The 14382-nt window shown below is 39.4% G+C and overlaps 1 protein-coding gene across 1 annotated transcript; it reads left to right on the top strand.

Annotated features, from left to right (window-relative positions):
* Positions 1-11491: 11491 nt before the first annotated feature.
* LOC149042644 (uncharacterized) lies at positions 11492-14159 on the top strand. Its single transcript, XM_089211576.1, has one exon. The coding sequence runs from the start codon at positions 11878-11880 to the stop codon at positions 13561-13563; it is 1686 nt and encodes a 561-aa protein (XP_089067702.1). The 5' UTR covers positions 11492-11877; the 3' UTR covers positions 13564-14159.
* The last annotated feature ends 223 nt before the right edge of the window (positions 14160-14382 follow it).

Here is a 14382-nt window from a genome sequence, read left to right as displayed (position 1 = left end):
GTAATGTTCATGATGGTACAATCAACTGTAAATTAGTGAGAGGAACAGCAGTATAATGGATGTACACATTGTCAGTACATAGAAAACAATACATGATTAGAGTCTCATTCCTTCAGACACACTTATTAGTGATAAGAATCTCTACAAAACCCAATAAATAATCAACCTCCAAGGGTAGTTTTAACGTGGCTAGGAAACTCACTCTTCCTGGGTGACTGCCTTGCCATGACTAGTTGGAGCCTGTTCAGTGCCAAGAGGAGGGTGATCTAGCAGTTTAAGTGAATTCTGTTTAGTGCCACCAGGAGGCTGGTCTGGTAATTCTGCTGGGTTACCTCACTGTTCCTCCCTGAGATATTGATTATTTTGCTTTATAAAGACCACTTTCAGGCTGAGTAAAATGCCCCACATCTTCGGCAATATATCACTAAAACGATATATCATAGAGCATGTGGAACATCATCTCGATATAATGCGTCAATAAAATATTGTTCCAGCGATTTATCACTGAATCAGGAATGACTCATTGCAATATATCGTTATAGTGATATATTGCCTCAGTGAATTTTCTTATGGCAAGAAATGCTTGTCTACTATATCTCATTCAAGCGAAATAATTATAAGTTATTTCAGATTCCTCCCCCATGATGTTTTGGTATATGTATGTTGTTAATGTTATTTATATAGCAAAGCTAACATTCAATGACAGCGTAGTCAATAGGTACATGTAATTATACTAAATGCAGCCAGTTTAAAATGGGGCTTTATTTTAAAGCTCATTGCAGCAATGTGAAAGGAGGCAGGCCACAAGGGAAATATTTAGATTTAATACTTGAAAAAATACGTTATGTTACAAAACAAATGATTTTATTAAAGTATTGCTCACTGCGCCTTAGGATGAAATTGGTAAATCAAGATCAGTTCAGTTTGGGTGCTTTTCTTTTTCATTTTTTCACAAATGGTGGCAGTGTTTTCTAATACTAACTTTGCACATATCCCACATGTGGCTTGTTTTGTTGGTGCTGTGGCACTGGTAAGAATAGCCCTTGATCACCTCAGCTAAAAAAAGAAAAGAAAAACAGAAAAACAAAGTATGAATTGTTGCAGCACAAGGGGGGGAGGGTGTTTCTTACCAGTACAACATACAAGTCATAAAAGTAAACCAAAACAAAACAACATAAAAACAATTTGGTTGGAGAACATTATACATTTCATCGAAGTAAAATAACAAACTTGTATTAGCATACCTTTTATAGCTGAAATCTTTGTTTTATCAAGACCAGAGAATTCCATTGAGTTGAGCAAAGTAGCACCTCTTTAGAAAAGAGCTTTTCTAAAAGCCTCAAGGTCATTGCTGAAGGCTTTCATGCTGCAACTGCATAGTTGTAATCCTCACAAGACAACCGCACACCCTCAAATCCACCAACTGTAATGGTTTCTAGTGTGTGGTATTTAGCCTATAAACACCTCAATTCTCAAATTGCTACTAACCATGAAAGTTGTTGCAAGTATAAGACAAAAAACTCACCTGTTAAGTTGGAATCACTCGGTAGCCTCTCTAGGTCTAATATTGGCATCATCTGACATGTCTTTGTTGGATACTGAGGGGACCTATTCACAGGCCAGCTGGTCGGTGCTAAAATGGAAAATTTCTTGGTCTGATTGTGTAAAGGAAGACAAGGAGTAAACTGCAAGGACAGTCTAGAAGCAGTCCTTTCCTTGACCAGTGTAGCCTTCATCTCTAAAAGCCAGTCAAGCTTCGCCTCTTGACGTGCAAAAGAACATTCTAAGGAAAGCACTATATAACATCGTCCTAAACCAGATGAGCCCACGACATATCAGCGGCATATTGTATGAGTATCCGCAGTTTACAATGTGACTTCCGCGTATTCTTGTTAAAGCGTATTTTACAGTGTACTCATGGAATAGGAAGTGCGTTTGAGCCAGTTTCTGGCAGATTTGAACAGAAAAGCGGGTCTTTTGTTGGAGTGTAATGACATTTTCATCGATGGCGCTGTTAACGAAATGTTTGGCTGGTTCGTAAGTTGTCGACCTGGTTTCGGTCGATCTGATTAATTGACAACACCCCTAGGGCAATACATATCATCGTCCCAAACCAGATGAGCCCATGACACGTCAGCGGAATCGTAGCGAGAGTCTTCTATTTTTCTGCTCGTTTCCGGCGAATCAAGAGACCGTGACCTGTGTGACTGACGATAAAGCATCGTATTCTTCAATATTTTATTGCAAAAGTATTCTTCCCATAACTTGTACAAACTAATTTCTGTCTAGATCACATATTTAAGAAAAAATCTAGCCTGTTTTAAAGGCGTCAAAAGGAGGATCGACACTTAAATATGACCGGCCTAATAGTTTCGGTCGATGTTATCCTCTAACCTCGCTATCATCGACCAAAAGCAGATTCAGGTCAAAGATCATTTGCATAACTTTGCACTGTAAAATCTTTCGATTGGAACAAACCTACACTTCTTTTCTGTTTGTAATAAATTATCTTTACGTTTTATTTGACCATGATCTCTTGGTTTTTGTTCAACATCTTATTTGCTACTAATAAATATATTTGCCAAGGGGTGGTCCAGTTAATATTTAACACTCATGCATTTATGTTTTGCGGCTCGTGGGTAAATATTGGCGGGAAATCTAAATGTTTGGTAGAAGAACAAACATGGCTGATAACAGTACACCTTGGGCTTCAAGATGGACCGTACAGTTTGACCCTTATTCCGGGTATGTTAACGATGAAAGCAGCGCTGACGAACTCATAAAACAGTACGAGATAGCTACGACGACACGCTTCACTGTATTTAAACAAACAGGAGGATTTTCAGATTGCAGTAGGCTGGGTAAGTAAGCTCACATGTAAAGATTTACAAAATAAACCATACTGACAGTAAAGTAAAGTGAAGTATAACTTTATTTAGACACTATAGGTATTTAAAGCCAGGGGCGTGTGAGATCGTGTTATTAACATGAAATATAGATAAATCAAAATAAAAAAAGGGATTTAACTTTTTTCCAATAATTATTGATATCTTAAGAATACATGTACACATCATTATTCTTCGGTTTACCCTGGTCAGTTAGACTTTCAAAATTAACATGTAATTAAAATTCAACTTAGCTTCAAGTGTCAATTTACTGTGAGCCTGCAGCAAGAGTTGGCAAGAAATCCTTAATTAATTAAGATCAAGCTTAAAGTGTCAAAACCCTACTCAGTGCTATTGACACACAGCTGCCAGCATCCCCATCCATTACACCAGTCCTTGGGCTACATCTAGGTGGGGCAGGCTTGATTTTCAGGCCCTCCATTTTAAGCACCCACGTGTACATATGTACGTATGTGTTTGTGTACATGTATCGTATTGCTAACCTAGCTTGGTTCCTCTTCTCACATAAAAGAAAATGCAGATAAAAATGCTAAGAACCACCGTTTACAATGGGCTGACTCACAGGAGATGACAGGATGCAGACTAAGTTTTGATGGCATCCCATTCCAAATTGTGGGGGTCAAAGTTTTAGAATGCCAAAATGGGCCAGACAGAAATAAGGCACTCAAAAGGAAGGAGGCTCAAAAGAGACTACAAAAAGATGTAAGCATGCATAATAATTAACTAAATAAGAATGTAAACAAGATGATATTATTACTTAAGGACTCCCAAAGAGGATATCATATGTAGGGCATTACATAGTTATTGATTTAACTTCACCTATTTGCTCTTAAGCTAACAAGGTGGTAAGTCCCAACTGATTTTTCTAAGCAAGTTGGTGAGCACTCACCTCTCCCTCAGGGCTAATAGCAGGCAATAATGTTTTCTTTTTTACCACTTGCAAGTAAAAGGACATATCACATTTTATTTGTTAAAATAAGCAAAGTCGCAAAAAAGGACCACTGTGACTGCAGTTTACAAGGTAGGAATCAAGTACTATTTTAAAGGATACTTTTCATTACTTCTAAGTTTATTGATAACTTGACTATTCCCATATACTGCTCTATCTAACGATCCAATAAATCTATTTGGTTTCAGAAGGGGAATGCTGATCACTACTATAACAACACCAAACAGCGCTTTATAGTACAGGATACGAAGAAATGTGACTGTCCAGCAAAGATCCACCTAAGGAAAATAATCAAGTATCCTGAAAATAAGGTCAGTTTATTTTAATTATTGAATAAGGGTTCAGGGGGCACTACCATTAACATGAATGATCACTAGCCTAATAAAGGGTGCTTAATCCTAATGGGCCTTGTGTTACATGTAGGTGAAGTGGACATATGATAAGATAACCTGGACATTTCGTTGTGCAGAATTGAAACAAATTTACCTGTAATGGAAACAGAGTGAATATTTTAGAAACCAATTTTTCAAATATTATTTTAATTAAAACATTGTATTGTTAGATTTCAGAGAACACAAAGAGTAGAAGGGAGACAATGTCAAAATTTCTGAGAACATCCCTAGAGTCAGAAAAGAAGCAAACAATAGCTACAGAGGAGCGTATTTACATATTACTTCCTAAACCTACGGATCACCTATTTCACCCCATAGGGAGGGTAAGTACTTGGCCATCAATTAAATTTTTTTTGGAATCAGGAAACTGAAGTTTGGTGGGGAATTGAAGGTGACTTAACTTCACACAGATCATCAGTCTACTGTAGACTGTGCTGCTTCCACTGTCATGTCGATACATATAAAGAATGAATAAAGATTATACATCACAACAAAAGACCAATAAAATGTACTACATGTAGAGCTTCTTTTAGCTACACTGGCACTCATTCCTCAAACTCAATGTCAAGACTATAATATCACAATTTTATCGGAGAGGGATTTCCACTGGCACTGTTTTAATGGAATGCTGTCATGGACTTTTTAAATGGATTTTCTTAAAAAATACAGTGTTCAGTACTCTGTAATTATAACATTCTGTAACTATTACTGAAAAGCCCTACCAGAGGACTGCCGATAGTAATGTTGGTATAATTTGCATTATTATTCATTCAAAATATTTCCCTGTTTCTGAAAGGTTAAAACCACTCACATATTTCATCATAACCAGCTGCTGTTGACCAAATTTGGAAAAAATTTTCTCATATTGAACCAATGACATCAAAAGCAGCCGGCTCCAGGTTATTGAACTGTTGACCAAGAAAACCTGGGGATGAGGTTGTGTAATTTTTTAAATGAATAAATAATAAAGCAATTATTCTTTCTTTCTTGTTGTGTAATCAGATGGCTGGGCTACTTCAGCCTATTGATGAGACACTGGTAAAAAAAATTCATGAGCTTGTTGGAAGTGGTGTTAATTGTGTTTCTGAAATGCAACGGCACCTGCATCATTATGTAAAGAAGGAACTTTTCACAGGCCAACAGCCTCCAGATCTAACCAACAGACGGTTCTTCCCAACAACAATTATGGATGTCAGGAACCACATGTATTGTGCCACAGTTGTGTGCAGACATTCATAAATTGATCAAGAAAACCTTGACTTAAAAATCAAGAAGTGGAAAGAAGAAAGCCCAGATGATAATTTCTTTTTCAGGCCTTACTGCCTTACAAGTGATAGTGAGTCCTATCAACAACCACAGTCACTGAAGGAAGAAGACAGCACTGATGTAATTAAAATAAGTATAGGTGATCCATTTTAAACAAGACAACATGGTTGTGTGATTCTGAGATACATGCTGGTCAGATCCTCCTAAAACAAAAATTCCCTCTTGTAGATGGTCTAAGGGACCCTGTTATTGTGGGTGCATTAGTCACTCCAGCCATTGGTGAGTTTGTACAGATCATAAACACTGGCTCACACTGGGTTTGCCTGAGCACAATAGCTACCAGTCCTGGAACTGTCAAGGTGTATGACAGCTTATATCAAAATGTAAGCGCAGTTGCCATTGATCATTCATGTCACATGCTATTGTATACTGGTTCTACAGTCACTTTTTCTAATGAAAGAGTGCAAAAGCAAACAAATTCAAATGACTGTGGTTTGTTTGCACTGGCATTTGCTACAGATTTCTGCCATGGCCTAGACCCCACAGCGCAGTCATATGACCAAGACAAAATGCGCAAACACTACATCAACTGCCTGGACTTGCATGATATGGTTCCTTTCCCAAGAACGTCAAGACGGGTACCATATCATGCAATCACCAAAAGAAAAGCAGTGACAATCTAAAAGTCTATATGTGGCTATGGTCTGAATGATTTGTAATTTAAAATTATGAATGAATTCAAAATTATGAAAACTATGAATTTCTCCGTCAGTTTTCTGCGTAACTTGTTTTTCCTTGTTCTTGAGTTTGTGGTGCTTTAATGTCATGATGAAAATTGCCTGTAAGAATTTCATGGATGATACTTATTAAGACCCACATTTAATCCATAGGTTATATTCTACAAGTTCAAATTGAAATACTTAACATTTAGGAGGAAGCTCAAGCTGAATATTCGAATGTTGACCGTCGGTGTATTGTCATCACACAATCATCTTAAAATTGTGAAATATGTACATCAATTTATTTAATACAAGTTTGAAGGCTTATCATGTGATAAACTTCTGATTAAGTACCTCTTCAGAAATTTCTGTACATATAAGTTTAACACAAATGCAATTAAAATTAATACTTATCTTTCCCGAGTATTTTGATGTCATTGTTCTTCTGCTCACTTGGCAGCTATGAGGCTTAGGTCGATGGTGTGTAGGATTTTCAAGAGGTGTTGCCAATCAATCAGATCGACCGAAACCAGGTTGACAACTTACGAACCAGCCAAACATTTCGTTAACAGCGCCATCAAAGTATCATTACAGTCCAACAAAGGACCTGTTTTTCTGTTCAAATCTGGCAGAAACTGGCTCAGACGCACTACGCGAACTTCCTAACACTCGAGTACACTGTGAGTAGTCGCGTCAACAAGAAAAAGCGGAAGTCACATTGTAAACTGCGGATACTCATACAAGATGCCGCTGATATGTCGTGGGCTCATCTCATCTGGGCTCATCTCATCCGGTACACCTTAATGAGAGAGAGATACAGTAGCTGTTACATCCAACACTTGGAAATTCATCAATCCTGAGTACCTCTTGGCAAATGAAACTAGAAATATAAAAACTTGGGTTCGATTAAAAATGGTAATTGAACTGAGTGGAGTGCAATTTGGGTTGAAATCATATGCATGAATTCAAAATCAAACAAGTGCACAAAATCACCCAACTGACCTTTTTCCCACAGGGCTGACTCTTCTTCAGGTGTGATTGGCTGAGCTTTGTGGGGTCTCTTTCCCTTTCCTTGTTGACACAGGGAAATTGCTTTCGCATTAGGATTTCTTGTGAGGAGTGAAACTCTCTCGATCGCACGATGCTCAATGGATAGTTCTTCTCCTTTACATAACGTTTAGGGACCGGTCATTATTTATCGCCAGGGGGGGGTCGGAGTATTTAGGGGGGGATCACATGGTTTTTTGAAGACCTTTAGGGGGGATCAGCCGTAATTGACAAGCATAATGGGGGGGATCAGACCAAAAAAAAAGGAATTTTAGGTCGCGCCAGGACCCCGGGTGATTGCATTTGTAAATACTTTGGTAGGATTTGCCACTGGGACTCTAAACCCCCAACCATATATTCAAGACCACGTTCAGTTGTATTTTGTATTATATAAACTCTATTCTAGCCTAGACACAAAACCCAAACCCTTTTACAGACCCTCCATTTTGTAAAAAAGAATCACTATCGTAGTCTAACATACACGTTTTTATTCAGGCACGATCTAAATTAGAAAGGTAATCAAGATTTTGAGAATGGAATACTTACAATTGCTCAAAATTGTTTCATAACGTTTCAGTTTGTTTTATAGAGAATCATAATCTAAAATCATAAACTTTCATTATTTTAATACGCGGCCGAATGAAAACAACAATTAAAAAAGTATTTATTTTCGTGAGGCTGTATCTTGTTCCGCTTCCGTGTCAGAATCTGCGGCAGCCCTCTCCACTGGCTCTTGCACAGTCTCCTCGTCAGATTCATCTGAATCCTCGCCCGAACTTGACCCTTTTTCAGCACCATTACTGCTATTCTCTTCGTTCATTCTGGCCACTACCACTTTCAAATTGCGTGCCAGCTCTGTTTCAAACACGCCTCTTTCCAAAAGCCATAGCAGAGGATCCAGGTGGAGACGCTTGACAAATCTCGCAGTGAATCCTGCATTAATACTTGAGACACATTTGTAAGTATTCTTTTCAAGTGAATCGAAAACCTCTTTAGCTACCTCTTTTGAGGTAAGTTTTTCTAGGAGAATTGCTGCTCGCTGATGCAACCTTTTCTCCTTGATTTTTTTCACTTTTCTCTTGTTTTCTTTTTTTCTTCGGGATTGGCCGTTGTTCCCCATGGGAGATGGGAACTTTCTCTTCAAGCTCATGAGGGTGGTCATGAGCGCATTGGAGGCTTTCTGCAGCTCTTGGTGTATGGCCTTCACTCGCTCTTGAGCTTCCTGGAAATATTTGAGCTCATCACTTGCAAACGACCTTAAGGTATGCTCTTCTGTATAAAGGTTCTTTCGTCTGTTGTCGATAAATGAGAGCAAATCGGATGCGTAATTAAAGGCCTCATTGACAGTGGTCAAGGAGGACTCACACTTCGCGACATCACCACTGCCCTTACATCCATCCACGCCTGACATGAACTTCGTGATGTTTTGGCACACTCCCCAATTCTCGTTTCTAAGCGAGTTGTTTTCTTTATCGGAAAGGGCTTTTATCTTTGTGTTTAACTGCCAACGCATTTGCTGTTGCTCGAGGAGATACTGTTTGAAACCGGCTTGTTTACTCACGAATGAAGATTCATAAATCTGCGGTACAACACTATTGTAGAATTTCAGCCTTTCTGTGTGTGGGTTGGGAAGAAGATATTTTTCCCATGGCTTCTTTTCTGGTGCTGAGTCGTTCCTCAGGACTTGTAGTTGCCTGGAGCGTCCAAATGACAAAATCGCCTGCTTGCGCTTCTTGGGAGCACTGGCGGACGTAACACCTACCGATCACATAATAAATGTTTGTTAAGGATTGCGTTACAAATTATGCACCATGTTGCCTTACGTTTTTTGTTCATGGCTGGTTTGAAGCACAAGCCAATTATTTTATAGAGGCCTTCAAAATAATCATCTAAGAAACGATAACTCAATACTTTCACTGCTTGTTCCTCTTTGCTTTGATTCGCCTTGTATCTGAGCAAAGAAACACCTCAGACGGCGAGTTTGTATCTTCATTAGTCCAATGTCTCGCTCAAGAGTTTCATCATCGACGTCCAGGAAATGCTCGACCTTTGCAACACCAATTTGTTTAATATTGTCTGTGTAATTGCTCAAGTCAGCTTTTGTTAAAAGATAGTCAATTTCTTTATCCATTGAAAAGGCTTATAATGAAAGCAAACCAGCGCAATTGAACGAGTTCTGTGCCCACGTTTCGGCTAAATATAGGTTTTATATGTTAATATGTAAAAAATAAAGTTAAAGTTAATATGTCACAATGATGTTAGTTAATAGTAGGTCACAACAACAAAGCATTATTTTAAAAGCGCGCTGAGAAGATTTCCGACAGTTGGACTTCAGACATTGTAATTGAGCAAGAATGGAAGATATGACAGAAAAGCTTAGCAATCTGGACGATAATGGTGATCAGCTTGGAAAGCATTTGGATTTAGGTGATGGAAGTACCCATAAACGATGCCATAATGAAAAGCGAAGCGAGCGAAGGGCGAGAACTGAGCAGCTTTTATCAGATATCGACAATGACCAGGTAAATAAATGATGGATTTGCAGTCTTTATAGAAATATAAAAGCTAGCAAATGTTGTCTGACGGCGTTTCGATGTTATTAAAATCATCATGAAGGAAAGCGCAGCAATTTCTTCGTGATACTGGTCCATTATTTTACGCTCAAACTGGTGAGAAGTAAAACAATAAAATATGCATGCAATAGTATAAGTAATCATTAACATTGAAACGTCGAAACGACACGGACATTAATTCTTTGTATTTAAAGACTGCAAATACTGGTATTTGTGGTCACTATAATTTAGATAGGGTTATTCCCAGCATCTGAAAGACAACCCTATAATTTGCAGATCAGTGGTAAATAACAGTGTTAAATATTTAACTATGCTTACCATTAATACAATTAAATTAAAACGGAAATGTAGAACGTGACGCAAGCGAAGCGTGCGGAAGAAAAAAAATGTGGGGGCTCCCTCGTGCGTGCGTCAAATGCAGACTATAAACTAGCAGACTTACTAGAAAATTGACGCGATTTAAATTATCGCAAAGTGAAGGCAAAATAGTTTCTAATAAAATAAATAAATGCAAAAGGTGTGTTTTTTAATTTCAAACTGATGAAGAAAATTAACACGGCGTTATAAAGAAACGGAACTTGTAGAGAAAACAGCTACCAAAATCCAATCGTTAAGATACATTCCTCAAGCCCATAGGTCTAGTAAAACTGTGAGTTTCTCGATCTAAGACGAAGTCACCTTTTATAAACTACTTCAGGGAAAAAAGAGAATGGAGATTGTAACATCGCAACAAAGCTGCACCCTAGAGCAAAATAGGGGTGTTATAGAAGAAGAATTATCGAGAGCAATTTCAGAGGAAAAGAAGCACAAGTTTCAAGGTCTGCTCTATGTCTTCAATCAACTATTTCTTCCGGTGCAAGATGCCAATGCTAAGACAAGAATTAGGTCTTCAATCCCCTTTCAAGAAGCATTAGAGTACTTTCTTGCGTTTCAACCTCATCACTCTGGGGCACCATCAAAATATCAGAGAGTTGCCTTTTGCGAAGCTTTACTTCATGAAAAACATGGTCTCAGGATCAATATCATTCGTATAACCGAGGGTTTTGAGTATGTCGCGCTCCGTCCTGACGAAGTCGATTTAGAGTCATTCCTTTTGGATATTTTTAGTGCTTGTAGTACTAAAAGTGGACATAGTGCTCTTGTTCTCGATAAGGAAACCGTGCAAGGTATCGTTACTACCATGGACTCAGAATGGGATAAAATTTGTCTTAGAGTTATATTGCGATCCATATTCTCCAGAGAAGAAATGACAGCCCTAGGCTTCGATCCTGACAATCTTCCGTCTATGACGGAGAGAGTTAAATTCGTTGTTGAAGAGGTAAAAAATGCTAATGAGGCAGCAGCCGACCTCGTTAGGTTGTGCTTAAATTCCAAGAAGGAAAAGCTGGAGAAGGAGATAAAAGAGAAGGAAAACCTTCTTCAAAAGAAAACAAATATTTGGTCATCCAAAACGTTAGAAGAAATCCAAAGCGAAGTACAAAAACTCAAGGAAAAAGTTGAAGACACGGAGGGGTTCTTCACAGCCAGCCCACTGAAAGCAATTATCAGAGAAAACGCCAAATGCTCAAGCGCCAAGCTTCAAGCCTTATCAAATGTAATCGACTGAAGAGGCGAAAGTTGTCAAACCAAGGTCCGAAGCCAAAGCTAGATGAGGAAGATGAAGACTTCATTGCAAAGGCAATCGAGGATAAATCATCTTATCATGGTAGACGACATGATACGGTCCTCTATACCGGCCAGAGGGTGAAGAAGAAAAACCTTCTTTCAATTGCCAACTACCGACTAGCTCAACATGGGAAGAAATTAATTCAATCCGCTACAACAGTATACAACAGGGTGAGACCGAGAAACAAAAGAAGTCTCCAAGCGAAGCGCCATTGTGGCAAAGGCCTATTTTGTTGGAAAAAGCCACCAAAAGGCGAAGAAAACACAAACGAAAACACTCACTACCAACAAGCACACGTAAAAAACATAAAAAGACGATTCTGGGGTGCCAGAAATTCCAGCGCGAGAAAGTTTTGTTTCATGAGAAGCACCAATGACAAGGCTTACCTTAGACCAGGTACATCTGAAGGTTTTGACAGAGCCAGAAATCTTAGGATCTTAACATTATCAGATCACACTAAAGCAAGGAAGTTGCCAAAGTACGACTGGCCTGAGAAAATGGTATATGTGACCCCGGGTTCTCACCGTGTTTTCACGAAGTCAAGTGTAATGAATGAAACTGAAGAGAAGCTGATAACTGAGGACGATCGCCACTATGTATTTGTCCGGCCCAAAGCAATAGTGGGATCGTCAGGCACTGTATGGGCCAGCGAAACGGTTTGTTTGCGACATGAGGATCCATCACCTTTTGAGGTTGACGAACCGACACCTGGCAGTCCACAGTACTCACTGGGATTTCGTAAATGCTGCGCGCAACTACACGATGACCTCTTTCTTTATTATGATATGACAGAGTCAGATGACCTAGACAAATTTTCCGGAGAAACAGAAAGTAACTGTAAATTCTTCACTTACGAAAAAGAGAGAGCAGAACACTTGAAATTAAGGATTGACAATTTGTTGCAGTTTTGCGAAGACACAGAAATGTCAGAGCACAATAGGGCTCTGTTTGCTAGTCAGATAATACCAGTCACGAAACGCATTTTAGATGCCATTGATGATCTGTTTAAAGAGGAAGTCGATTCCATGGAAAAAGATGCGAGAAAGGACAGGATTTTAAGGGTAACCAGTTCATGTAAACATGGTCTTGAAGTTCTCGGAGATCTCTGCCTTCCACCTGTAAAGTCACGATGGGCTGACCTTACAGATGCTGGTCCGGGCGTGGGAGTTTCCAACTACGAAGTTAGATTTCGAGACGCCGAGTTAGCAAGGGTTCACAATTCCGATTATAGAGTGCGATGTCATCGTTCGAGGGGCGACAGCGGGCAAGGTGAAGCCGAAAGGACAAACTCGGCATTTTCTGATGCTCTTGTGGATGGCGCAACTCTAGAGTGGGAAAAATATAGGATATTTGAGGATCTTTCAGAAGAGGAAATCAAACAACTGTCTCTCCAGTCATACAAAGAGTACGAAAAGAAACGGATGGAGAAAAATGCCTGGTATGTCTGTAGTCAGGTAGCCGAGAGAATTGATGATGCCCCTGTCCTTAAAGATTCCATCAAGAGCAAAGTAAGCGAGTCCCCTGATGAATTATTCTTTTTCAATTCTGTTTACCTCGACAACTATCGGGGTGCATCAGAACGAAACAAAGAGCAAGCACCCGGTGCAGCATACTTCCGAAAGATCGAATCGTTTATGGAAGACCACTATATTCGTGGAGAACTTTTTATGGAATTCTGTCATGATGCCTGTAAAGAGTCAAGAGAAGAAAGTTCCAATCTCTGTTCCTGGTGTTCTAACAATAGATGGGTCGGTCCAGAAACGGAAAGAATTCTGCAACCCGTACCAGATTCAAACAATCCTGGACATTTCATGGATATCTATCAGACGGAATCGACGGGCAGGACACCAGATGATTACCTTCCAAGAAAATGTATTAAAGATCTGTACGAGGAACATTCTGACAGTATCAGAAATGATCAGGATACCATGAAGAGCTTCTGCTCAAAATATAATGTGGAAGAGAAGCACGTCATTGCATATGTTAATCATTTGAAGGATATTGAGATCCGAAAGGACATCAGAACAAGAGCAGCTCAGGAGTGAAGAAGGCAAGAGGCCGAACGAACGTACAAGGACTTTCAATGGGATAACCTCATCGAGGGTGGCAAAGTTGAAAAGTTGCGGGTAAGAGAACTAGACCTGTATCTCAACAAGCATGGTTTCACGACTGTGGGTCAGAAACTTGACAAAGTGAAGGCCATTCGATGTCACTATTACCGACAGAATAAAGGGACTGTGATAACAGAAGAACTGTCGAGTGATGAAGATGACGTGGAATCCAAGGATGAAGAATCCGAAAGTGGAGAGGCAGAGAGCGACGATGACTATGTTTTCGTGGATTTGGATGAACAGCCTGAGATTGGCACTTCCTCGACAATTCAGTTCGTATCTGACGAGCAAATATTTACTGTTGTGGTTCAAGGTCCATGAGACGTAAGTACCACTATTAAAATATCACTTGCATATTCAAAAAGTTATTTGGCGGTGGCTGGGAGAAAAGGGGGGGATCATGAAACTTTCCACTACCGATAAGGGGGGATCTCTAAAAAACTAGATACTCTATGGGGGGATCAGGTGAATGCTCTGATGTGACAACAAAAATACTCCGACCCCCCCCAGGCGATAAATAATGACCGGTCCCTTAATGGCACTCAGCATGATTTTAAAGGATTCTGGCTAGTAGTCATCACCTCAGCGTAAAACTTACTCAAGACCTTGTCAAGTTCTTCAGGCGCCATTGTTTCGATGGAGACATATTCAAGATGGCGGCATTGACACCGGCTTCTGAAAACATTCATCCATTGTTTTGTGGAGCGGGATATATTTTTATTCGAAGCGACAGACTTAAGCTCCTGTATTTCA

The sequence above is a fragment of the Pocillopora damicornis genome, chromosome 7, assembly GCF_964200805.1.
Source record: "Pocillopora damicornis chromosome 7, jaPocDami1.2, whole genome shotgun sequence".
In the NCBI taxonomy this organism is placed as follows: Eukaryota; Metazoa; Cnidaria; class Anthozoa; order Scleractinia; family Pocilloporidae; genus Pocillopora; species Pocillopora damicornis.
The sequence above is the reverse complement of the archived record's forward strand: the minus strand, read 5'-3'. Positions and strand labels throughout refer to the sequence as shown.